At 34.0% G+C, this 27,062-nt stretch overlaps 4 protein-coding genes across 9 annotated transcripts; 2 read left to right on the top strand and 2 right to left on the bottom strand.

The window, feature by feature from the left end:
* Window positions 1-195: 195 nt before the first annotated feature.
* On the bottom strand, window positions 196-5,042 carry LOC115958250 (coiled-coil domain-containing protein 22 homolog). 3 transcript variants are annotated; one of them, XM_031076654.1, is made up of 6 exons: window positions 4,713-5,042; window positions 1,919-2,383; window positions 1,517-1,743; window positions 1,182-1,328; window positions 753-977; window positions 196-590 (listed from the first exon to the last, which is right to left on the bottom strand). In XM_031076654.1, exons 1-6 carry the CDS (start codon window positions 4,971-4,973, stop codon window positions 347-349), a joined length of 1,569 nt encoding a protein of 522 aa, XP_030932514.1. In that variant the 5' UTR covers window positions 4,974-5,042; the 3' UTR covers window positions 196-346. The 3 variants fall into 3 exon arrangements, with proteins under 3 accessions (XP_030932514.1, XP_030932516.1, XP_030932515.1); XM_031076656.1 differs by having other exon boundaries at window positions 1,919-2,406; window positions 4,713-5,002; XM_031076655.1 differs by having other exon boundaries at window positions 1,919-2,412; window positions 4,713-4,800.
* A 12,251-nt stretch (window positions 5,043-17,293) lies between these two features.
* On the top strand, window positions 17,294-21,185 carry LOC115955082 (ABC transporter G family member 26). 4 transcript variants are annotated; one of them, XR_004084023.1, is made up of 9 exons: window positions 17,294-17,645; window positions 17,934-18,223; window positions 18,332-18,487; window positions 18,614-18,797; window positions 18,879-19,157; window positions 19,238-19,519; window positions 19,649-19,937; window positions 20,003-20,110; window positions 20,747-20,832. XR_004084023.1 is itself a non-coding variant. In XM_031073132.1 (9 exons), exons 1-9 carry the CDS (start codon window positions 17,439-17,441, stop codon window positions 21,014-21,016), a joined length of 2,058 nt encoding a protein of 685 aa, XP_030928992.1. In that variant the 5' UTR covers window positions 17,294-17,438; the 3' UTR covers window positions 21,017-21,185. The 4 variants fall into 4 exon arrangements, 3 of the variants coding, with proteins under 3 accessions (XP_030928992.1, XP_030928993.1, XP_030928991.1); XM_031073132.1 differs by having other exon boundaries at window positions 20,010-20,110; window positions 20,747-21,185; XM_031073131.1 differs by having other exon boundaries at window positions 17,439-17,645; window positions 19,649-19,933; window positions 20,747-21,185.
* A 1,624-nt stretch (window positions 21,186-22,809) lies between these two features.
* Window positions 22,810-23,406, bottom strand: LOC115955522 (glycine-rich cell wall structural protein 1.0-like). Its single transcript, XM_031073657.1, has one exon. It carries the CDS (start codon window positions 23,404-23,406, stop codon window positions 22,810-22,812), a length of 597 nt encoding a protein of 198 aa, XP_030929517.1.
* LOC115955521 lies at window positions 23,405-25,444 on the top strand. The gene has a single exon (XM_031073654.1). It carries the CDS (start codon window positions 23,405-23,407, stop codon window positions 25,442-25,444), a length of 2,040 nt encoding a protein of 679 aa, XP_030929514.1.
* The last annotated feature ends 1,618 nt before the right edge of the window (window positions 25,445-27,062 follow it).

The raw sequence follows: 27,062 nt of genomic DNA, 5'->3' as shown, positions 1-27,062 counted from the left end.
TTTGGGTACGAGCTTCAAAACAATTTTTTAGTGTGGCCTTTTGAATGTTGTGAAAAAACTTATTATTATTATTAATTTATACAAACAAAATATCCAAACATTTTCGAATATCTAACTATTCCTTCAAGTGTATGCAATTCTCCCATCTCACACACACCGCAATAAACCCATTTATTTTAGGCACTCTTCTCAAGCTACTCAGAAGGAGCTCTGTCGCCCTTCCCACTGGATAAATGAATACAATCTAATTGTTTAAAATTTTGTAAAGCTTATATCAAAGTAATATTGTAGTTATGTACACCGATAGTTGAAAAAAATAATGGTACTAGAGATAATAGTCACAGATTTAATTATCATGGAGGCGTCGCTCTAGGTACTCATTTTCCTTCCGTATGGCATCGAGATCAGCTTGTAGTTTGTCTACGTTTAAGCTGCGTGCTGCCATGGCCGCTAGCTTCTTTTCATGATCAGCCATCTCTCTTCGTACTCTATCAGTGGCAAGGGTTTTCTCTGAGATCTGTTCAAATGTCTCGTGGATGCTAGTGAGCAGTCTATATGCCTGTCGCCCTACTGGGTCTTTCTTAGCTTCCCTGCACATACATGCTTTTTATTCAGCACAAGCAAAGCAATGCATAGTCTTATCGTGTTGGCAATAAAAGTTATCTATCAGCCAGGTAATAGAAAAAATATTAGGTCAATGACAGCAAGGACACTACACTGGTTGTGTGGTTGCAACTGAGAATAATCTATACCTGAATACCATTTCGTCAACAACAGCATAGGTTCGATGAAGGCGTTCTTGGATAGAATTACTCTCCAACTGAAGCTCCCTAGTCTCTTTTAAGATCCGCTCTATGTCAGCATCTTGTTTCCTACTGTTTTTTGTGATCTCTTTTATCCGCTGAATATGGGAACCCCTAGATGCCATTTTGGGCTGTCTCTCAAGTTCTGCAGAAAGTTTAGAATGTTCCTCTTCCCTATAGATGCAGAAGAGAGTGGCAGCAAGAGAGGCAAAGTAAATTACAGAAGTGAAAAATGATCTTTTGGCAAGGAAGCACAAAGATGAAAGGAAGAGAGAGAGAAATAATAACAATCATGTCTTTACACTGCAGAGGAAGCAAGGGCATGTAAAGATCATTTGGTATCTATATCAATTATTGAATTCTAAGCCAGAATTATACCTCTCTCTAATTTCAGATAAAGTAGACTGCAATTCCAACTCAACTTCTCTCAACTTTTGAAGCTTTTCTTGAGCTTCTGGGTTGGTTGCATACAGAGACTCCTCAAGACCCTTCTTTTTCTCTTCCAAAGACTTTCTGACAGCTTCCCTGTGGAAGATTGTTTGTCAGGTGAGATCGATACTTTAACATCTCTATGCTAGCAAGAGCATTAGCTATCATATTCAAATGTATATTTTGATTATATAAAGTCCATGATCTAAAAAGAGCACATTTGAAACATGTCTTTGCCAATAAATCAAGGAAGATTTAATGAAGAAAAGGTAGCTTTTTCCTACCACTCCAACTCCAATTCCACAAGATGACACTTTTTAGCATCCACTTGCTCATTAAGCTGCTCAAGGTAGAAGTCAATAGGATGTTTGTCATCAAGAGCCACTTCTGCTGCTGCCCTTAACAATTCCAATTCTTCTTCAAGTTGCTGTAATCCAGAGTTCTTTACCAATGTCTCCTCCATAAGCACTTTTTCTTGATTTTGTATTCTTTCAGTCTCATATCTGCTTATCTAGTTAAAAAAACAAAAACGTAATTCAGATTCTAAATTCAAGCTTTTGATTGCTTCACATTTCACATTGTGTTAGAAACTAGATCAGGTTGATTGCACAGTTTGTTTTCTAATTCCATTTGAACAAATCCATCCAGACAAGTGCCCAAATTTACATTAGCTCAAACAAAAGTACCTTTGAAGATTGCTCTCTAAAAGTTCCTTTCTGTTCAAACACTCCAACATCTTCATCATCTCTCGAAGCTGAAGTTTCCTCATTTCCAGATGTATCTCTGACAGCATCCATCACTTCTTCAGTCGAATCCGTCCTGCTTAATACACTAGCAAGTTTGTCCTTGCTGTAATCTCCTGTCCTTGAGCAGAATATATTGTCAACAGCTTTTTTATCCATTTTTTGTGGAATAAGATCACCCTCATGGGGCATGCCGGCATAGACATCTTCAGCCTTGGCATTTGACAACTCTGGCACTTCAGTCTTCAGTTTTAGATCTTTCAATTTGGCTCCAACTTTCTCAGGGAATGCCAGCATATCCTTTATATCCTTCACATCAGCAGTTATTCTATCTTCAGATAACTCAGAAAGCCTCTCCACCAGGAATCTGATCAGCTTATACAAGTCCTCTTCAGATGGATACAGGAACTGCCGTAAGCAACACATATAGTCTGTTTCTAAGCATAATTTCAAAAAAAAATAAGCAAAAAGATAAGCAAAATGAGAATCTAAAGGAACAGAGGCAGCAAAAATAAGCAACAAAAGGGAGGGGAAGAGGGGGGCAGGGGCAGAGGTACACAAAAGAAAGATTCAGTCACCACTACAGTCTTAAAGACCTTGTCTATCAATCGAAATTAGAAGGTGCTGAAGTTCACTGACCAGAAACACCCCCGCCCCCCACAAAAAAAAGAACAACAATCTGCCTGCAGAAGAAAGGTCCATGACAATGAACCATACATGTGAAAGCTTTTAAAACCATGTCTACCATTTTTAGCTTCTATTGCAAATACGGGAGGATTTCATGTACATTAATGAAAACAAGCAGCCATTATGTAAAAAAAGATGCAAGAGCCAACTTTGTATAGCTTACACAGTCTCAACAGATTCCAGCAACGTCACATTAGATCTAAATAAGCTAATCTTAGCCGATTGCTGTTACTAGCATCAAGGCCTCGACACAATTGACTAGTCATTCATACACAGGATTTAAATCAATAAAAGAAAAGAAAAATGATATCCATATTAAAGAATCTATAATCTTTCAGAAAACATTACATCTGCAAGACAGAAATAACAACCAGTAACTGAAAATTTATGACAAAATAACTATTTCTAACTATGGACTGAAACATTCTGGGAGGTGCAAATTGAAGTCTTCACTTTCCATAACAATCATAAATCCATTCAAAGTAAGCAGGCGGGGAATAATAGATCAAAAGTACAGACAAATCTATACTCTTTTGCAACCAATTAATTTTGTGAACCGCAACACACATCTAGGCCCATAATAAACTAAGTTTTTCATGAGGTACCAAGCTCCGATCTCACAGAAAACCCCTTTCTCTTAGTAAAAAAAATTCAGGTAGTTAACAAGAAAATTACACTTGGAACTCCAAAAAGTCAAAACTTTATGAAAATTACACTTCATAAAATCCACATGTAATGCTTCACTATGTCACTTTAAGCCAAAAATAACCAGCTTTAAATTGTCAAACATCTCATTTCCTTAACTTTCTCCTACATATTCTGACCAAGAAAACACCAACCCAAGTTCCAAAACCCAACATTACATCCAAGTAAAAAACAAGGAAAATACTCTCAAACTCCAAACTTCAAAACTTTATGAAATATGGAAAATAACTTCATTAACTCCAAATGCCATGTTAAGACTTCAATTTTCCTTTTCTTTCCCCTTCTCAGGAGCCAAAATAAAAAGCTTTTGATAAGCAAACCTATCATTTCCTTCACTTTCTCCTACATTTTCTGACCAAACAAACACCGACCTATGTTTCAAAACCCAACATTACATCCAGAAAAAACACATATTTCTTTAATTGACATTGTGGAAATGCATGTGTTCAACATAATCCAGATGCTTAATCCACAATAATCAGATTTAAATAATCAAACTTTTTTCCTTTTCTTTAACTTTCTCCTACATTTTCTGACCAACTAAACACTGACCCACGTTCCAAAAACCAACATTACATCCAAAAGAAAAACTCATAATTCATTGACTGAACTTGTGGAAACTCATGTCCCCAACAGAATCTAGAAGTTTAATCCTATAAAATCCACAATAAACAGCTTTAAATAATTAAACCTTTTTCCCCCCTTAACTTTCTCATAAATTTTCTGAACAATCAAACACCAATTGAAGTTTCAAAACCCAATATTACATCCAAAAAACATTCAAATTTGTTTGACTGACCTTGTGGAAACGCATGTCTCTATCATAACGGAGATGCTTAATCCACTTTAATAGTTTAATCCATAATAAACAGCTTTAAATAATCAAACTTAATTTTTTTTTTCTTTTCCTCAAATTTCTCCCACATTTTCACACAAACACGATCCAAGTTCCAAAATCCAACATTACATCCAAAAAAGAAAAAGTACTCAAATTCCATACACTAACCTTGTGGAACATCCCAGATGCTCAATCCATGATAACCAGCTTTATATAATCAAACTATATTTCTTTCCCTAAACATTCTCATAAAATTTTCTGACCAACCCAAACGCAAAATTAAGTTCCAAAACACAAAATTTCATCCAAAATACATTCATATTTCTCTGATATTGACCTTGTGGAATCTCATGTCCCCAATATAACTAAGATTCTTAATCAACCTTAAACCCATATACAATCATCATAAACAGTAAAGCCTTTTCTTTTCCCAATTTTCTGACCAATCAAACACAACCCAAGTTCCAAAAAAAGAAACAGCCACATATTGAAATCACAGAGACTTACCTTGTGGAAGCTCATGTCTCCAACAAAACCCAGATTCTTAATCCGGGTGGCCAAGTCCGTACAGATCTTGAACTGGTCAGCCATGGAGTCGCTAGGAAGAGAGGTGGGAAACGACGCCGTGGGGTCGAGTAAATTGAGACACTGCGCGCAGGTGGAGACCAAGGTTGTTGGGTTGAGGTCTTTGACAGACGAAACGCTTTGTGGGATCGAAATCCCAAGGCTTTCCAACGAGTTCAACAGTATTTCCTGTGACTCTTCCATTCTTTTTTTCTCTTTTGTGCGAATTTTTTCGAAGAGTTTTGAGGATTTGTGTGTGTTTGTGTTTTTCACTTTTTTTCGAGGCTTTGGTTTTTGAGTTTACAAAAAGTGTTTTGTTTTTTTTTTTGGTGTTGTCCAAATGTCGAAGAGGTATAGCCGTGTAGCTGTCTTTTTGTAAATGCGTAGGATTCTGTATTCTGAAAACGGTGTCGTGTGTGTGAAATATTTTTAATATATTTTGTTTTTTTGAGAAACTTTTTAATATTGTTTTTGTTTGAGAATAATGGAAATATTAGGAAATATCGAACCAAATGAGTTAAGAATATTTTGACATCTTCAGTATTAAAGGGCCTGCTTTGTGTCTTTTTTTTTTTTTGGGCTAAAATGTAAAATTAACTCGCTATATTTTATCAGAATTCATTTCAATCTTCTAATTTTGCTTTCGTTCATTTCAATGTTTTAAGTTTTTAGTTTATTAAATTGAAACATTTTCATCAACTTTTGTTAAATGTTGCAATTTATTCAAATTTTTAATTTTTCTTGAACGTAAAGGTAAAAAAATCCTAAATTTTTGGAGTTTTTTTTTTTTTTGAATTCAAAATGAATTTATTATTTGACATTTATGACCATATTTCTAAATTAAGTTACCCTTCATTAATGAGGATATTTTTGAACCACATAAAAATCCTCTTATATAGTATAGATATAGATATAGATAATATGGATTTATAATCCCAATAAAAAATGGTTTTGCTACTAGTTATTCTTGTACAACTTAAAATAGAGGATAATGTAAAAAGGAAAAGTAGTATAAAAATTTAAAATACTAATACAAAATATGAGATACTGAGACAAAAATATAAAGGAATTTTCTTTGCCTCAACTTTATTTTAAATTAAAATTTTGCTTTGTGTTTTTTTTTTTTTCCTAATCACTTTTTGACATGCACGTGAATTCTATGCAATAACAATTTCACTTACAAGAATTACATGCAATGTGAAAATTTTTAATTGAACGTATATTTTTTACAACTAATAAATGAATCAAAACTTAAATTTCGCATTAAGTGAGTTTGTTCATCATGAATATTTTTTATTTGAAATGAGTTAATTTCATGATTCAGATTGAATATTGTAAATTTTAAATATTCATTCAATATTTTTTAAAAATGTATTATGAAAATTTAAAATATCAATACAAAATATGAGACACAAAAACAATTTTATTTTTGGCTAAATGATAATATTATTGAAAGGAAAACCACACAAACAAATAAAACTACCCATTTAATTTTTTAAAACATAAGAACATAGATTCTTTAATGAATTATTTTCATTAATTTCCAAAAGAAATTTTAAATGGTTCTTCCCTCCATTGGTATTTTGAAAGCACAAAGAAGAAGGGGTGAAAAAAAGAACACTGATTTTTTATTCACCAAAAAAATATTTGAAAATCAGTACTTTTTTCAGTATTTATTTTTTGAAAATCATTTTGGGTTTATATCGCATGTGCAATGCCTAGTAATTCTAATTTATAAAAGGGGCTAGTCTTTTCAATTTCTCTCTCTCACTTTCCTTTCTTCACTTTTCTCTCTGGAAAAATTCTCACTTCTTTTTCACACTTTCCTAGATAACAACACAATTCATCTTGGAGATCGTTTGGATACAACTTATTTTTGCTGAAATTGAAAACTGAAAACTGAAAATACTGTAGCAAAATAATTTTTAAACGGATGAATAGTATCATGGGACCCGTGAACAATGCATAAACAGTGCTTTTTGTCCCCTGCACAGTGCTCACATGTGATGTTACTGTTCACGCGCTGAAAAAAGAAAAAAAAAAAAAAACGGATGGCAGAAAACGCAAACGTGGGTTTGGAAACGCAGATCTAAACCCACACTTGATCTTCAACCCATCTTCAAAAGCAGAAAATTTTTCTGTAGTTTTCCTTACCACAAAAACAGACAAGTTCAATTCAAGAAAATGGGTTCGAAGATTTTCCACAGAAAATCTTATCCTCTCTCTTCAAACGGGGTCAAATTCATCTTCTACGTTTCTCTCAATTAAATCTTAGCCCATAGAGATTTCTCTTAATTAATAAATCCTAGCCGTTAAAGCGCAACAAAAGAGGATTTGCACTGAGTGAAGAAGAAGACAATAGCGACGAGAAAGGAGATAGGCGTGAAAAGAAGAGAAGAAAAAAAAGAAGAAGATCGATCGGAGTTAAGAGCCAAGTTTCAAGATTGATAAGCCATTTCCCATATTGAATATAGAATTCATGCAATGTGTGTATTACATGATTTTGGCCCACGAACAAGAATCAAGAAGTAGTAATTTATGATACATTTAAAGAGTTTTGTTGCAAAATTAAAATCTCGAGAAAGGTGGAAGCTTTTAGTTTAACTTCTGCATTTTCAAGTGAACCTATAATAATAGAGTATTAGTTAAGACTTGAGCTAATGTCACTTTTATTTTCTTCTTCTTCTTTCTTGGTTCTAAATTTGCATGTATGTGTTATTATTATGTTATGTTAGAGAATTCCCATCAAAGGTTCTAAAAAATTTAGCATCTCAAAAACTAGCTTTATAATATATAACACATCACTTTATAATATCCCTTACATCAAAACTTCTATTTTTTAACACTTCATTTAAATATTCTTTTTTATCATTTTCTATTCTTCCTCTCTCTCTGTCTCTCTCTTTCTCAACCCAGCACCGTCGGCCACCACATCCACCCACCCATACCACAACCACCACATCCACCCACCATCGCCGCCACCAACCACTAGCCAGATCCATCGCAACCACAAACAATAGCAGAGAAAAAAAATATCTACACATCCACCCACTACACCCACCACATCCACATCCACTCATACTATAACCACCACATCCACCTGCCATTGCTGCCACCAATCACCAGCCAGATCCATCCGCACGACCTAGGTACATAACCAGGAACCGCGACCCACAACCATGACCATCGGCGACCCACAACCAGGAACTGCGACCCACGATCATGACCATTGGCGACCCACAACCCGACTCACAACCAGGAACCGCAACCCAAGAACTTTGATCCACAACCAGAAACTGCGACCCACAACCATCAACGAACCACGACCATCAGCGAACAACAATTGCTGAACCACGGGAGAGAGAAGAGAGAATGGAGAAGTGAGAAGTGAGAAGTGAGAGAGGAAAGAGAAGACAGAGTGAGAAAAAAGAGATGTTGGCTAAATAAAATACAATTTTTTTTTTTTTTTTTTTATAATAATCCAGCTATAGTGAGTTGTTATCAATAACAGCTCACTATAGCTCAATGCTAAAATTTTTAACATTTAGCATCTTTGATGTAGGTGTGTTTTATGATTTGAGGTGTTAAAAATGCTAAAAAATAGCATTTAGCATTTTTAGCACCTTTGATGAGAATGCTCTTATGAATCTGGGAACAAATGCATTTTGGTTTTCCAATATAATGGTAGGGAGGATGGGTTTTAGTCTATTTGGAAGAACTTTGGATATGATTTTGTAGGACGCATTAAAAAGGCTTGTAGACCTGAATTCACTCATCTTGGATTGGCATTTTGTTTTTAGGATAAGGGCTATATTTGTTTGGTTAAGGGCTTCTACTAATACATTTGAATTTAGCACATTTAAAATAATATTAATAACATCCCAATATTTTTGGTAAAAGATAGCTAGGATGCACAAACACTTCAATTAAAGTTATTTTTATTCGATTTACTTTGCTGGAATAAAAATAAGAAAGAATAGAACCATATATTCTTGCACAATTTATGTTATGGCATACGCCTTTTTTTTATCGAGGCGTATCCATCGCATTTAAATAACTAAAAAAGTGAGTTTTTTTAGTTATTTAAATAAATCCTCTTTCTCCAATCTCACTTGTCATGTTGGCCAAAGCATGTCAACGCTCTAATTTTCATGATTCTTTTATGATCCTATTGTCTTAATCTGTGTCGTACCATTGTCATAACGGCATCCTAATTGCCATATCATGTTATAATCCATCTAGTTAAACCCACTGCACACTTTAATCAGCCCTGTAGTTGATTGCATACCTGAGTGGTTTCTCCACATCATTTGGAGGACTTCCTTACATTTCTTTTTTTAAGTCCAAACAACTTCAAAATGGAAGCGCCTCTTGACCCTCTTCCCTTGCCTAGGGTGGTGTTGTTCTATTAGTAAGATGGTGTAGTGATCTAAGGTTGATTTCACAGTAAGGATCACTTTTGAATTTCGGTAGTGATCTACCCAATCCATTGTAGCAAACACCCTATCCAGCCTAAGTTGAGTCCTCCCCCTCTCGGTTCTATGATTGTACCAAGTGAAATCTAGCCCTTCATACCCAAGGTCTTGGAAACAACAAATATTAACTAAATTTCTAAAACACTCCATTTTATTTTTATCATAATTTATGCTTGATTTATCACTTTGTTGACATGAGACTGAAGTTTGATATGAAATTTGATTTTAGTTTAATAGCTTAGTAGCTATAAACCATTATCGTTTGATTTAATGACTTTAATTTTGTTGATTTGTAGTTGGATTAATATTGATTAACCCTGATTAATAGTTTTGTATATTTTAGTCCTTTTTTTTTTTAATTTTATAAATTTGTCTTTTTTGCTATTTGAATAGGTTTTAAAATGAATAAAGCAAAAGACGTACCTGACCATATTCTAAAAGACATCCTTTGCGATTGTTGGCTAACTACTTGATTGAATTTTTTGTTGTTTCAAGGAGGTGGGGATCATATGTTGATAATATTTGTAAAGAATCATTAGTAACAACAAATATGGGGTTTGTGATCAGAACATATGCTGATAGCAGCAAAGAAAAAATTACTCTTTGGAAGGTCAAAAAGGAGGGTACATAGTGCATTTAGATATTATCTGATATTAGAATTCTGTCATTCATTGACGGCTTTGGGGGATATCTTCTTTGTAGGGAGAATTTAAAATATAAATAAAGAGTTTCAGATTATTGATCCTGTGAAGAAACTTTAATTAAAGGTCTCACACTACACCAAAATAAGTATATTACACCAAATATTAATACAACAACATTAGTATAGTGGTATTAGACACAATATTGCATTTACAAGTTAACCAAATTAAGTATATTACACCAAATATTAATACAACAACATTAGTATAGTTGTATTAGACACAATAGTGCATCTACAAGTTAAAAATCGTTGCAATGGTAACTTAAAAGTGATAAAAATTATCACATTTACAATAATTAGTTGCAATAACTTATAATTATTAGTACTACATTAGGAAAATTTGTTGCAATAACTTAAAATAAAAATATCGTTGCAATAACTTGATACCAATTATTTTTATAATCTATTACACAAAAATTTTCAAAGTGATATTTTATTGTTATAAATACATTATTGTAATAATTTGATACAAATTATTTTACAATCTATTACAATGACAAACATGAAACGAATATCATTACAATAACTTGATATTAATTATTTTATAATCTATTACAATGACAAATATGAAACAATTATTTATTAATTATGCTTGATGGTTTGAGCATGCTTTCTTGAAGGCATCTTTTGCGATTGTAGGCTAACTACTTGATTGAATTTTTCTGTTGTTTCAAAGAGTTGAGGATCATATGTTGATAACATTCGTAAAGAATCATTAGTGACAACAAATATGGGGTTTGTGGTAAAGACATATGCTGCTAGCAGCAAAGAAAGAATTACTCTTTGGAAGGTTGAAAAGGAGGGTACATAGTGCATCAAGGTATTATCTGATATTAGAAATCTGTCCTTCGTTGACTGCTCTAGGGGATATATTCTTTTTAGGGAGAATTTATATGACATAAACAAGGAGTTTCAGATTATTGATCCTGTGAAAAAACTTCAATTGAAGGTCTCACACTACACCAAAATAAGTATATTACACCAAATGTTAATATAACAACATTAGTATAGTGGTATTAGACACAATATTGCATCTACAAGATAAAAATCGTTGCAATAGTAACTTAAAAGTGAAAAATTATTGCATTTACAATAATTATTTGCAATAACTTATAATTATTGGTAACATTAAGAAAATTTGTTGCAATAATTTAAAATAAAGATATCGTTGCAATAACTTGATACCAATTATTTTTGCAATCTATTGCAACAAAATTTTCAAAGTGATATTTTATTGTTATAAATACATCATTGTAATAATTTGATACCAATTATTTTACAATCTATTGCAATGACAAACATGAAGCGAATATATCATTGCAATAACTTGATATCAATTATTTTACAATTTATTGTAATGACAAATATGAAACAATTATTTATTACAATGAATATATCCTTACAGTAAATTTTTATTACAACAACATATATATCATTACATCAAAGTTTTCATTAAAATATCCAGAGATTATTGCAATGAAATTTTTTGTTGCACAAACTTATTATCTCAAATTTTATTGCAACAATTCACATCAACTATTGCAATGACTTTGATGTATTGCAATGATTTTTTTGTTGCAAAAAACATTTTTTCTTGTAGTGTCATTTCATATTAAATCTGATCCACACCCAAAGTTTGCAATAATAAGAAACAAGCAATTCCTTTTACTGTTTCATTTATTCCAGCACACAAATGTGATAGATTCAACTACTAGATTCATGATATTCAAATCAGAATGTCATGAGAAATTTGCATGGGAAGAGAGAGTGGTTCATATAAAAAATTCTCATTTGATGAAAGAAGTTGGATTACTGCAACAACGAGGGAGTGTTTTGGCAACAAAAGTTTTACTCTTTTTGAAGTTCATGTTTAATGGAATATGAGGTTGCTAATAATTCATCGATATTTTTCAAAATGCCTTAGGGACTGCATTTGTTGGAATCACAATCGAAGTTACTTTTATATAAATGGTGGAATTTTGAATTATATCTTTGGCATTTCCAGGCTAGGACCACCAATCCTATCTAAAGAGATGGTGTTTGATAACAAATGATAAAATTTCCAGAGGCAATCCATTGAACCCTCTCACTTGTTCCCACAAGTGCCATTTTTCCCAGTTGACTCATGACTAGGGAAAATGGAGAACTCATTGGGAGCACTTTGGGTAAGGTTATCTCTGTTGATGCCCTCGAGGGTGGTTGAACTTGGGGCACTTGCGATTTGAGGAAAATGAAAAGAAAGAAACAATACAATTAGGATTTTGGTTTCCTCCAATGTCTCACAATATAGTTTTCCTTTGTTTAAGTGTTTGTAATCTTATTATCAATTATTACTTCAATTTCTCTCAAATATGAGTGGTTTGAGTGTAGGGGATGGAAATGAGATGAAATGTTATTTACATGGAATGAAAGATATAATAGAGAAGTTGTTGGAACTTGTAAGATGTATTTGCAAAAATGGTTATTTAGAAGAACAACAATCATGTTAGGGACACATTTTGCTTCACAACTTATAGGTGCCAAGTCATAAGTGATGCACCATCACTTTTACATGATTCTAACACAACATATGGTTTTTATTTGTGCATTATTTACAACATTTTACTTGAATTTGTTTGACGAGAACCAAATTTATATTACTCAAAGTAATTTAAAATTATTGGAAGGAAATTATTTGACTTCAAGGATCATGTTATAGGTCTACTACTACCTAACTTAATAAGACTTTTTATGCCAAATGCATAAGTTAACAATGGGAATAATGAATTAGTCTAAATTTACAAGTCTACAATAATTAATATGCATGTCCAAAGTGAAACAACATACTCAGTGATAATAAACTATTAGGGACTTAAGTTGGTTGACTCAAATTCTTTTGGTAGTCTCACTTATTGTGTCATAGCTTGAGATTCCTAAAACCAATTAACCTATCCCAATGTTAGTTATCAAAGGATATTTCTCTACAAGCGGGAAGATAGTAGAAATGAGGCATTTCTCCATCATCTTGAGTTCTAGCTTCTTAGCCTAGAGATCTCCAGGTTGACTTGGAAAAACTTTTTCTTTTAGTGAAAGGGGTTCACAAGCGGTATGACTATTTTGATAGCAAAAGCAATGCCTCTATCATTTTTTATTTTTGGCTAAAATGTAAAATTGACTCGCTATAGTTTACCAAAATTCATTTCAATCTTCTAATTTTGCTTTCGTTCATTTCAGTGTTCTAAGTTTCTAGTTTATTAAATTGAAATATTTTCATCAACTTTTGTTAAATGTTGCAATTATTTATCCAAATTTTTAATTTTTTTCTTCTAATTTTTTAAATTAAAAAAAAATTCAATTAACGATTGAAAAATATTATAAAATTTAATAGGAGTTGACGAAGAAATCTTAATTGAATAAACTTGAAACTTAAGGAACTGAAATGAACTAAATCAAGGTTAGCTGATGAAATGAATTATGGTGAAACTTAGAGAATGAATTTTACATTTTAGCTTCTTTTTTTTTTCTTTTTTTTTTTTAATTTATATGGCCACACAGTAGATTTATTATTATGCGTAAAGTAGAATATCTTTTTTGATAGTTGGGGTGAGATAGAGAGATTTGAACCTTGAATGATTTATTTGGAAACATCAAGAGGTGCCTTTTTGTGTAGAATATCTTTTTCAAATGAAAGCACAGGATCAATCCTTTAAATGAAAGGAGTCTAGGGGTGTGCACGGGTCGAGTTGGGTCGGGTTAAGGGGATTTTTTGACCCAACCCACCATGGTGGGTTAAAAAAAATTCAGCCCAACCTAACCCAACCCAACTCACATGGGTCAGGTTGAATCCATGAGTTGTACAATTTTTTTTTATTACTATTATTATTGAATTGAGTAGAAAAAAATATAAATATAAATATATTAAAACCCAAAGATTAGTATCAATTTAACTCCTTAAAGGCAAACAAAACTAATGACTAAACAACAATGGTAATTTACTAGGGTTTGTGTGAACTAATTGACTTTTATATAAGATAAGAAGAGCTGGTTATTTTAAAAAAAATTATTAATTATATAATACATTTTAAATATATATTAAATATATGGGTGGGTCGGGTCGGGTTTGGGTGGGTTTGAAATTTTATGACCCGAACCCAACCCGACTCACTATCAAAAGAAATTTTGTAACTCAACCCAACCCACCAAGCCCTAAAAATAGACCCAACCCACTAGGTTGGGTCGGGTCGGGTCGGTTTTGGCGGGTTAGCTGCACACCCTTAGAAAGGACTGTTACACAAGATGCTATCTCATATTGGTTATATGCACAAGACATGTGTGTTACATTTGATATATGGGTATAACATACCAAGTGCACTAAATATTTTTACTTGTTTGACATCACTCCAAAGAGGTTTTGATTTTTGGGGTTAAGATATTTTCTTAAAAAAATTATTCTAAAAAAATCATAACCATAGACATGGCTTATTGTGATTAGTGTATTTATAAAAGTGTATTAGTTGGTGAATTTATGTGAAAATGTTGTTACTCTAACCACAACTTACCATCTTAGCAACTTGTGAAAAAGTTGTGAATAATTTTGTATCTCAAACATTACTCAGAGTCTAGAACATTAATAAAACTAGTCGCTAACCCGTGCAATGCATGGAAGAGTCGAACAAAAGTTATAAATTTTCACATATAAAAGTTACAACTTAAGAGGAAAAATAAAATACTAAGACCAAAAGTGAAACTCTAACACCAATAATGTTGTATGGTCTCAACCTTCAGATGAATAAAATGACATTGTTAGGGAGCAAAGACAAATAAATGTATCAAATATTGAGTAAAGATTGCTTTAGTCATTTGGCTTAAATAGTAAAACTATTTTAAAAAAAATTCATTTGGACACTTTTAAGCCAATAAACAAAACAAACCCTCATCACGCACACAAATGTGAGAAATTTGGAAAGAATAGATGTTGAAATATATGAATGAAAAAAGAAGAAGAGGTACCAATTGAAAGGCAAAAAAGAGTATTAATCGAGTAAAAATGCAAATTGATCAAATATATGAAAAAATAAATAAATAAAGGGTGAGGCATTAAATTCCAGCAGAAGATGGGCTACTAATAACATATTTCATAATTTAAAAATAAATTCAAATCTATAAAGATGTATTTCATGCCTCTTAGCCGACCTTTTCTTTACATACCAACAATAAAAAAAATAAAACAAAGTTATAAATCAAAGTTTACAATTATTTTATGTGTTAGTTTTTTTAATTATAAATTATTATAGTTTCTTGACTACACCTAGCATCATTGTATATGAACGCTAAAATACAAATATATTCGTAACAGATTAATGGTGAAATATGTTTGGTATTCCATAGCAAAAGTGATTCTCATCAGGATTTGAAATTATGAAAAACAAATAAACTTACAAAAAATATTCAAAAGATTTTCTTTCCGGGAAAAATAAAACTACAGCTCCCCAATCTTTAATCTCTCTCTCTATATATTAGTATTATATATATACCTACCAGTCCTTCATTGAGGCATTCCCTTAAAAAAAATCATCAACATTGCTAATCAATGCAATAAACTCCAGTATGCAAGAGAGCAGGGAAAACTTATTAAAAAAAAAAATTATGCCCAGATGCCTTTGATAATTCATTCCAAAAAAAAAAAACAAAAGGGTGGAAAATTTGTATTACCTTCAGCCTTGCAATAAGGTTGCTCTCTAAGAAGCTTCAACATTGTAAATTGCCAAGCAACGATGGCTAGCATGAAAACCACCTTTCTACTTGCTCTTATTTTCCTTCTTTTGCAAACTGAGTTTATTTCACTTGAAGCTATATGGTCCAATTCTAGTGCTAGCAACTCCACTGTGGGTTGCATTGACATGGAAAGGGAAGCCCTTCTTAAATTTAAAGAAGGTCTTGATGATCCTTCAAGAACTCTTTCCTCCTGGGTTGGCGAAGATTGCTGCAACTGGTTGGGAGTAGGTTGTAGCAATCGAACCGGTAACATCATAAAACTTGACCTCAATGGCCAACTTTCATGTGATCAAATGTCTGGTTATACATGTTGGATGCCTTTGGGTGGTGTTTTATCTCCTTCTTTGCTTGAATTAAAATATCTAAATTACTTGGACCTAAGCCACAACTATTTCCAAGAAATTCCCATCCCAAATTTCATTGGTTCTCTCAATAAGTTTACTTACCTTAATCTCTCCTATACATACTTTGTTGGATCGATCCCTCCTCAAATTGGGAATCTTTCTAACTTGCTTTATCTTGATCTCTCCGCTACATGGCTTGATGGAACGATCCCTCCTCATCTTGGGAATCTTTCTAACTTGCTTTATTGTAGGATTATAAGTCAAATAAAAAGAAGCTGTATTAGGTTTAGGGTTAGTGCCGTGGAGGAATAATTCAAATATATTATTTTATAGAGTCTAAAATGAAGAAGGAAATACATTAAAGTAAAAAACCTAAAAGAAAAAAGAAAAAGAAAATAGTGATGACGTGGAAAATTGTGGGAGCTTCAGAGGTTTCGGTTTTATATATATATATATATATATATATAGATGATCTTGCGAACATGAACATCCTTTCTTTATACGTTAAGAAAGGATTGCTACATGTTAAATACACTCACTTTTAGGTGTTATACCTTACCTATAGCTTAGAGCTTAAATTTTTCAATTAAATTCAACCATGTGGTTGCATGGACCAAAGCGCATAATTCAACTATGTGCTATATTGGTCAATGCAAACCCATGATTGAATTTGATCCAAAAAAAAATCTAAAATATAACACCTAAAGAATTATGCCTAAATTTTATTCTTGAATTAAAGAAGTTTTCATGATATTACTATTTATTGAAAACTAGAAGTACACCTATGGAATTAGTTTTAGAAAGTCAAAAAAAAAAAATAAATAAATAAAAAATTAATGACCCTAAAGAGCCCCTAACATCCTAAAACCACTTTAAATCCCAAAAACCAGAACCTTATTAAATTCTATATCTAATAACCCAAAACCTAAAAGCCCAATCCTCATATTTAAACGATTTAAGTTAAAATACAATTAAAGTTAGAAAATTTCCCTTGGGTTAGGAATGAAAAGATTTCTTTTTTGTAATTGTTACAATAAGAAAAGGGGGATTCCAACATGATTCTCCTCTTAAAAAAGACTAGAAATGTTTGTACATATGATAGACCAGATTTAAGCACAACAAGATAGCTTATTCATAGTCAATAGTCATGTTCTTGGCGTGTTCTCTAGGCAAGTCATAATGGTTGCAAGAGCATGTGGGAACTAAAACAAAGCCTTTCATAATCCTAAAACTATGCATGGAAAGCATGTGGCCCACCAACCTATACCCTGCCTCCTCAATATTAGGCAAGCTTTTGATTTCTTACAGTTGATTCATTACATTACAAATTTGATTCAACCCCATTACATAGTTTGAGCTTCTAGCAAGCTAACTGTGGTTGCTGGCCAATTACATGGAAATTAGGAGGGAGGATGAAGTTGAGGACATGTCATTGTCACTCCCAACAATGGGGACTATGCAGATTGCCGGGAGTGCTGGTTTTGGTCACAACATTGAATTCATGGCTCAAGCATACCTTAGAAATAGGTATTCAGAGATTGATATAGAAGATGAGAGTTCTAATACCAACAAAGATCAACCTCTTCCAATATATCTCAAGGTAGTAGTCTGTCTAACTGTCCCAAGTCCTTGATCTAAGCTAAACTCTTATCATGATTCAACTAAATCATTCAAAATTTCATTTGAAAAAACTATTATACTTTAACCAACTTTCAACAAATAAGCTTTCAGCAAAAAGTTACATCCAAAAGCGGAAGTGCCTATTAATATTGAAAACAAAGTTTAACATTGTCAAAATATATCACAAATTTCCAAATGTTCATATGTACACAATCATGTAGTTGCAGTAATAATTGTTACATATTTTGATCTCCCTTTGGTAATGCAGTTTGAAGATGTGGAGTATAAAGTGAGAAATAGCCAAGCTTCCTCCAACAATCCAGTGAAGGCAGTAGTGTCCAAGGTAGCCACACAGCTGAACATGGAGAAAGACAATCACAAGCATATATTGAAGGGGATAACGGGAAGTATTGGCCCTGGAGAAATTCTGGCTCTGATGGGTCCTTCTGGTAGTGGGAAAACAACCTTGTTAAGAGTGATAGGAGGAAGATTACCTGACAATGTTAAAGGAAAAATTACTTATAATGACATCCCATATAATGCAGCTGTCAAGAGGAGGTTAGACAACTTCACAGAAACTTAATCAGTTGCTTCTGACTATACTGTAGAAGGTGTAGGTGATGGTTAAATATTGAACTTTTCATAAAATTTATTTTTGCCTTGCAGGATTGGATTTGTGACGCAAGATGATGTGCTCTTCCCACAATTAACAGTCGAAGAAACTTTGATTTTTTCTGCATGTTTAAGGCTTCCAAACAACATGAGCCGACAACAAAAATATGCACGAGTAGAGATTATTGTGAAGGAGCTAGGCCTTGAAAGGTATGTATTGGATGACAGCGTGGCTGGTGGAAGTCTTTATAGATATATTCAAAGATTCAAGAAGAAAGTTCTTTTTGAACATATCTTTATGACAGTTTCTCTGAATGTTATTTTGTGTAATCATAGATGTCGTCACACAAGAATAGGTGGAGGATTTATAAAAGGAATATCAGGAGGAGAAAGAAAAAGGACCAGCATAGGTTATGAAATTCTTGTCGATCCTTCCTTATTATTGCTTGACGAACCAACTTCAGGCCTTGATTCCACCTCGGCAAATAGACTCCTTGTACTTCTTCAAGTACTTGCGAAGGTACTATAGCTAAATGCAATTTCTATTTGTCATACTCAACTCTTGGAAATTGTTCTAAACATTAAATTTGAGGGTCTACAGGCAGGAAGGACAATAATCACAACTATCCACCAGCCATCAAGCAGAATGTTTCACATGTTTGACAAACTCCTGCTAATATCAGAAGGCTACCCTGTGTATTATGGAAAGGCTAGAGAGTCAATGGATTATTTCGCATCATTAGGATTCATCCCAGAGATACCAATGAATCCTGCAGAGTTTTTGCTTGATTTAGCAACTGGTCAAGTGAATGGTATAAGTGTCCCAGCAGATTTGTTGACACTTCAAGAATCTCCTGACTATGAGAAGGCTGTAATCAAAGTAAGAATTTGAAATTTTACATGTCTTCTAAATTCTCTCTTTTTTTTGCCCTCTCAACGTCTATTTGTGTATTGTATTAGTTTCTACAAGTCAAATACAAAAATCAACTGGAGCCAAAGGAAAAGGAAGAAAATCACCGAACAAAGACACCGGAACATCTTCAATTAGCCATTCAAGTAAAGAAGAATTGGACAATGACTTGGTGGGAGCAATTCATGATACTATCAAAGAGAACATTCAGAGAAAGGTGCAGCGATTATTTTGATAAGCTAAGACTTGTTCAAGCAACTGGAGTTGCAGTCATATTAGGCCTTCTATGGTGGAAATCCAACACTGACACAGAGGCTCAACTCAGAGATCAAGTAAGTACTACACTGTCATTTTACACAGTTACAAGATTTAGCTGCTTTTCAATCGTACTTTCTTGTTCCTTTGCTGCTACTCTCTTTTAATCCTAACATTCAGACTGACTTTTCATTACTATATTGCAGGTTGGTTTAATGTTCTACATTTGTATTTTTTGGACATCATCATCAATTTTTGGAGCAGTATATGTGTTTCCATTTGAAAAGATCTATTTGGTAAAAGAAAGGAAAGCAGACATGTATAGATTGAGTGTATACTATGTGTGCAGCACTCTGTGTGACATGGTGGCGCATGTTATCTATCCTACCTTCTTCATGCTCATTGTGTACTTCATGGCTGGCTTCAGCAGGACTGTCCCTTGCTTCTTCCTGACATTATTTGCTGTACTGTTGGTAGCTATAACAAGCCAGGTAAGTTAGATCAATTCCAAAACTGGATTATCTTGCATTGACGGTCAAATTAATCTTTTATGCTTCTAGGGGGCAGGAGAACTATTTGGAGCTGCAGTTATGAGTATTAAAAGGGCTGGCATGGTTGCGTCTTTGATACTTATGTTGTTTCTTCTCACAGGAGGTTACTATGTCCAGGTATACACATCTGTTAACCCACTTTTTGTTTTTTGGGGAATAAAAAAAAGAGAGCAATTATGCTAGTTAAGGTGCATTACTTGCCTTTCTTCTAAACTGACTTTGCAAATTAAGAAGTGAAATGGAGAATATTCATCTCACATTTATTTAAGATTCTGTTTCTTGTATGTAAAATTTTACATGGTGTAACATCATTTAAAATTTAAAATGACGTAGTAATAGATATACTTACACCTTTAGATTTGTAATGTTTAATCTAAATTATGAAATGGATCCATTTGAAATGAAGAGGATCCTTTTCTGCAACATTAATGGTCCGATAAATAAAGTCTTATTTTCAAGCTTTATGAAGATCTGCATTTCATGTTAAAATGATAGTTGCTAATAATTAGAAGCCACCAAAACCTTCTTGGCTTGTTGCCTAAGTTTGTTGATAACAATGGCCAAGACAAGTGTTCAATCAAGAGCTACTATTGGGAACAGAATGACCATATCAACTGATTGCAGCTTTACCAATACTAGTTTGGCTTGTTTTCTTAGAGGCTTTTAAAGCCTACGTTTCACTATTTTGTGTATCAGTGATGATTGGAGACACAAATATACATAAAAACTCACAGGATGTTGTTTTAATTGCAGCATATACCGAAATTTATGCGCTGGTTGAAGTATTTGTCATTCATGTACTATGGCTTCAGACTTCTTCTGAAAGTGCAATATTCTGGAGACCAATTATATGATTGCCAAAGCCAAGGAGGGTGCAGGACCCTTCAGAGTTCGCCTTCATTCGACACAGTGAACCTTAATGGTGGCTTGAAAGAAGTATGGATTCTGCTAGCCATGGCTATTGGTTACCGATTTTGTGCTTATTTTTGCCTTCGCAGAAGAATTAACGTATGCAATCTTTGAATGCGTGTTTCATTTCATGTTTCAATCAGTAAAGAAAAAAAATATATTGCTATGACTTCAGAGATATCTTCAAATTGATTATATGTTTGTAATATGATATTGACATTTCAATCTCTTGGTTGAGTTTATGCTTTGAAGCTGAACATGCATGCCTGTGAAACAAATTTAATATTGGTTTCATTAAATTATTTTTTTCTACTCCAACTGGGCGTGGTTTTTCTAGCTCACTCTTACTTCAGCATTATTGTCCTTTTAAATTTACAACTCTTAAATTAACAACAAAAGAAGAAAAAAGGAAAATGACATAGGAAAGAACAGAGGAAGTTTCTGATTCAGACAGTCCAAAATATTGGGTTGGCTACTATTATTATTGTTATTATAATTTTTAATGCCGGCCAGACTATTATTAGTATAACCTTGTATATATTTTTATTACAAAAAAATAGTATAGCCATATACTTCTTTTATTTTTCTTTTTGCATGGAAAGGGAAAGATATATTAAAACAACACGAAGTCAGTAACTCAGTATACAACAAACCTAGGCACATTACAACACCAACGGAAATTACAACAACTTGCATAACGAATCCTATTTTATACCTAACAAGTTAACAACAACACAAATATATTACAAACTAGTCGCTAATCCGTGTGATACACGGGATAGTTAAATAAAAATTAAAAGTACTTATTTTGCTTAAAAGTTTATGACTTAACTTTAAAAAATATATAACTTGAAAATGAATGAAAATAAGTAAATTTTTGTTCAATATAATGGTTTAGAAAAATTCTTTTTCTTTCATATCATTGGTTTCACGTACCACAATAACAATCTACCACCTAAGATTTATTGTGAAAATATTTTAAAAATAACATTTCTTAATTCGAAACAATTTTAGAATCAACATTTGTCTTTTGAGTTAATTTGTCATTGCATCTCAGCCCTTTATAAACACAAACACAAAACTTTCCTATTCAAAAAGTGCAAAATGGAGGCAGTTTCAAATTATTTTGGAGAAATAAAGTTTCACTGCAAACATATTTGGAGTACTAGGATCCATTTGTTTTGAAATAAAATATTTTTTGTGAAACGTTTTTTCCATTTTTAGGTGTATGTTTGCATTTCAAATGTGGTCAAAATTGTAAAATATTTTCCATTAAATATAAAATCTTTTTATAAAAAGTTGTAAATTGATTTATGTTTAAAAATTTTGTAAAACATTTTACAAAAATACATGGTGATTCCCCCTCCTTCCATTTGGTGGCTAGGTCACTGGTCCGTTGGGTGGGACAATCACTGTAACAAACAATAAAAGCTTCAACTTATGTTAAAATGACATGTGTTCTTGTCATGTAAAATGACTCCTTTCAACTCATAAATAGTTGAAAAATTATTGAATAGTTCGGGAGCATATTTCCTCCTTCTCACATAGTGTATGTTTGTATTGCACTGAAAACAAGAGCTTGCACGTCTGCATTTTTTTTTGTGAATCCCATGCACTGTTCATGGGACCCGCAAGTATGGATTTCAACAAATTTTTCTTTAAAATTGGGTCTTATGGCACTATTTACATATTTAAAAATTATTTTACTACAGGTCTTCAGTTTTCAATTTCAATTTTCAGTAATAAACGATATCTAAACAGACACATAGATTCACCTGAATGTCATTCTCACATAGATTCACCTGAGAAGAAGAAATATACTCCCCAGATAGGTAATAACAACCCTAGTTAAGATCTGGAGCTAATCTTTGTCCATTTTGGAACCTAACTTGGTCTATTTTAAGTAACTAGTGGTCAATCGTGCATCTGGCCTTTATATACACAAACACGATATGCCAATGCAAAACCTGAAACCAAAACAGCAAAATGGAGCCAGTTACATGCACAGACCCAAGCTCCAATAACTCAACTCTATCATCATCATCACCAATCCCACCATGGGATGACATGTTCCGATCCGGCTCATTCCGCAAACCCTCCCTACCACCACCACTACTATTACCACCACCACTACTATTACCACCACCACCACCATGGCAGGACATGTTCGAATCTAACTCCTTCCGCAAACCCTCCCTATCACCACCAACTTCAGAACCAACACCACCACCATGGCAATACATGCTCCGATCAGCCTCATTCCGCAAACCCTCCCTACCACAATCACTACTACTACCACCACCTCCATGGGAAGACATGTTAGAATCCACCTCCTTCCGCAAACCCTCTCCACCACCACCATCACCACCACCACCACCACCATCATCATCACCCTCGCCACCTTCACCACCACCATGGAAAGAAATGTTCCGATCCGCCTCGTTTCGTAAGCCCTCCCTACCACCACCATTACTACTTCTACCAACACCACCATGGGAAGACATGTTAGAATCCACCTCCTTCCGCAAACCCTCTCCATTACCACCACCACCACCATCATCATCACCCTCGCCACCTTCACCACCACCATGGAAAGAAATGTTCCGATCCGCCTCATTTCGTAAGCCCTCCCTCCCACCACTACTACAACTACCATCACCACCTCCAGCATCACCATCACCCTCCCTACCACCACCACAACCACCAACATCACCATCACCATCACCATCACCTTCCCTACCACCACCTCCAACACCATCGCCATCACCACCCTCCCCTGTCGCGCCACCACTAGAACCAGACGCAGATCACTCTCTCTCAAGCGACCCACAAGTCCGTCTCGCCCTCTACATCGCTATGGCCCACGCAGGCCTCGTTTTCACCACCTTCATCCTCTACTACGCCTCAGAACTCCTGGACGAATACCTCCGGCCAATCCAATGGGCCATTCTCTGCTCTATCCCTCTCAGAGGCATTCAACAAACACTTGTCTCGTTTTGGTCTGGGCCTCTCCATTCCGGCCTCTTAGAAACCTTTCTGGCTGTCCCAGTTGCAGTTTTCGAAGTTTTCTTTCATACCGTGATTGAAATTCGCCAACTTTGCTTAGGGCTCGTTCTCAAAAAGCAAAAAACAGAGCCCCCAAGACGGTTCCAAAGTGGGTTTTCCAAGCTTTTGCGGTGGCTCTTTTCGTTTGGTATGTTTGTTATAGCTTATGAGCGGTTTGGGGCAATTGGGTCTCTGGGTTTGATTGGATTAGGCCTAGTTTTCAGCTCAAAGACTGTAGATTCAACAATGTCAGCCATGTCGTCGTTTCGGAGCAATAGCTTTAGACGTAGAGCTATTAGTGCGTTTTTCACTGGTGGGATTTTGAAGAGGTTGAACACCATTGTGGCAGTCGCTCTGATTGTTGGTATGGCTGTTGGGTTTTTAGCAGGTGTCATCTTTTTTTCCTATAAGATTGGTGTGGAATGTAAAGATGCTGTGATTTCTTTGAAATCGCACGTGGAGGAGAGCAATTATGCTGAGAAATTAGGTCTGAAGAAGTGGATGGATGAGAATGATGTGGCTGGAATGGTGGATAGGTACACTACAAAGTGTTATGAGACTGTATTGGATCACATTGACAGTTTAGCAAAGCAGTATAATATGACTGAGCTTGTCACTGGGATCAAGTATTTTGTGATAGAGACACCGGTTAATGATTCTGTGAATTTGAATTCACCGTCTTTGTTTGAGGCTTCGCCTAATACTGAGAGATCTTTGAACCCGACGAATAGGGATTGGGGGATGATATATACAGAATTGGAAGATATGTTAAGAGAATTGATAATTGCTAGGGAGGACTTGGTTGAGAAGGCTAAATGGTTTGCTGTTAAAGCAATGGATGTGTCACAAAGTATGTTTGCTAGTAGTAGGATTGTGTTAGTGAGTGGTGTAAAGTTTGTGTTTTCCACTGGGAATTCGATTTTGTCTGGAGCCGCAGAGGTTTTCAATTTTGTGTCACAGTCAATTTTGTTCTTTTGGGTGTTGTATTATCTGATCACTTCGGAGTCCGGTGGGGTGACTGAACAAGTAATGTGTATGATTCCAATGCCGAATTCAGCAAGGGTTAGATGTGTTGAGGTTCTTGATAAGGCGATTTCGGGTGTGCTTTTGGCTATTGCTGAGATTGCATTCTTTCAAGGAAGTCTCACTTGGCTTTTGTTTAGACTGTACCAGATACATTTCTTGTACATGTCGACTTTGCTTGCATTAGTCAGCCCTCTATTTCCACTCTTTCCAGCTTGGTCTGCCACAGTTTTAGCAGCTTTGGAACTGTTTATGGAAGGCAGATATATATCAGCTGCTAGCATGTCCATTATTCATCTGGTGCTCTTGGATTATGGTGCATCAGAAATTCAGGAGGATATACCTGGTCATACTGCCTATCTTACAGGGCTTAGCATCATTGGTGTAATGACATTGTTCCCTTCTGCAACAATAATTGTTGTAATAGCAGAAATTCTATTACCAAATTGTTGTGGGAAACTCCTTGGATACTAATGGTACTCCCACAAAAGATTGATTGTAAAAATATACTGTACTTTAGAAAGGAAGATTTCAAAAATAATAATAACAATAGTAGGAGCGAAGATAACATGAAACTAAACACAAACACACACAAAATAGAACACTAAAGATTAACACTAAAGATTTACATGATTTGACTTTTGTCTTACGTTCATAGGTAACATCAAGGAGAAATTTATGTTGCACATAATGTGTTACAGCCACTTATGTTTTAAAACTGAAAACGTGAGATAAAGTCATTTTCAGTTTATAAAAACGCACACGGTGTATAATAAATAATGCCCTTTCACTAAACCGATTAGAGGATACAAATTTTGTGTAGAGTTATTCTCACAAAAATACACCCAAATACCTCTCTATCACAACTACAAAAATCAAAACAAATATTGCCGTGCATGTGTCGGCAAGCATGCAAGAAAGTCATGCATTTGATTGCTAGGCTTGATATTTCAAGCCACCCATCAAATGTATGGTGATACATGAATCACGCTTGTGCTTACAATGCATTGAAAAGAAAGACATCCGACCAATGCTTGAGAAAATTCAAGACAATCTTCTGACAATGATAACAAAAAAGTAGATACAATTTTAGATTAAAGTACTGTTTATTCTCATTCATGAAATAGACCCATTTGAAATGGAGAGATTCTTTTTTGCAACAACAATAATGGTCTGATTATAAAGTCCCACTTTCAAGTTTTATGAAGATTAATAATCATTGCAACTAATCAGATGTGTCTTCAAATGTTTTGGCTATAATCATGACCTTCCAATATCTTAGTTGACTTTAGGCTCTGTCATTGAACATGCCAGTGAATCAAATTTTCTCTTCTAATCGGCTTTGGTGTTTTGAGGTCATTTCTTTACTTCAGTGTCATTGACTTGCCTGCAACAACTTTTTATTTAACACCAAAAGAAAAGGACATTGGAAGTTTCTGATTTAGTAAACAGTCCAATATTATTAGTATATCCTTATATTTCTTTGTTGTTTAATGAGATTTTTCTAATTCATAACAAAAAGAAAAGAAAAGAAAAAATGAATGTATCTACCATGTCCAGCTCCAGCCTATACGTGACATTTGCAGATATGAGGACAGGAGGTTTTATTTTATTTTATTTTTTGGAAACTTCAAAGCTATATATTTTATTTTATTTTTTGGAAACTTCAAAGCTATATGGGATCACTCTTAATCACGTTGAAAAGGTTGTCCGCATGTCTTATCAAAAGCCATTTCCTAGATTTAGTTTTCTAAATATGACCATATCAGGATATGTACTGAGTTATTATATTTGAATTGGTTGTTAAAATTATTAGGGGTTGGGGATTTTCTGACCAAGCCCATCATGATGGTGGGTAAAAAAAAAAAAGCAATCCAACTCAATCTATTACATAAATCTAATCCAATTCAACCCATATGGATTGGGTTGAACTTATGGATTGGACAAATTTTTATTATTATTATTAAATTGAGTAGAAAAATATAAATATAAATATATTAAAAAATCTAAAGATTAGTATTAATATAACTCCTTAAAAGTAAACAACACTAATGACTAAACAACAATAGTAATTTACTAGAGTTTGTGTGAA

The sequence above is a fragment of the Quercus lobata genome, chromosome 8, assembly GCF_001633185.2.
Source record: "Quercus lobata isolate SW786 chromosome 8, ValleyOak3.0 Primary Assembly, whole genome shotgun sequence".
Taxonomy (NCBI): domain Eukaryota; kingdom Viridiplantae; phylum Streptophyta; class Magnoliopsida; order Fagales; family Fagaceae; genus Quercus; species Quercus lobata.
This window is presented reverse-complemented; position numbering and strand designations above follow the sequence as displayed.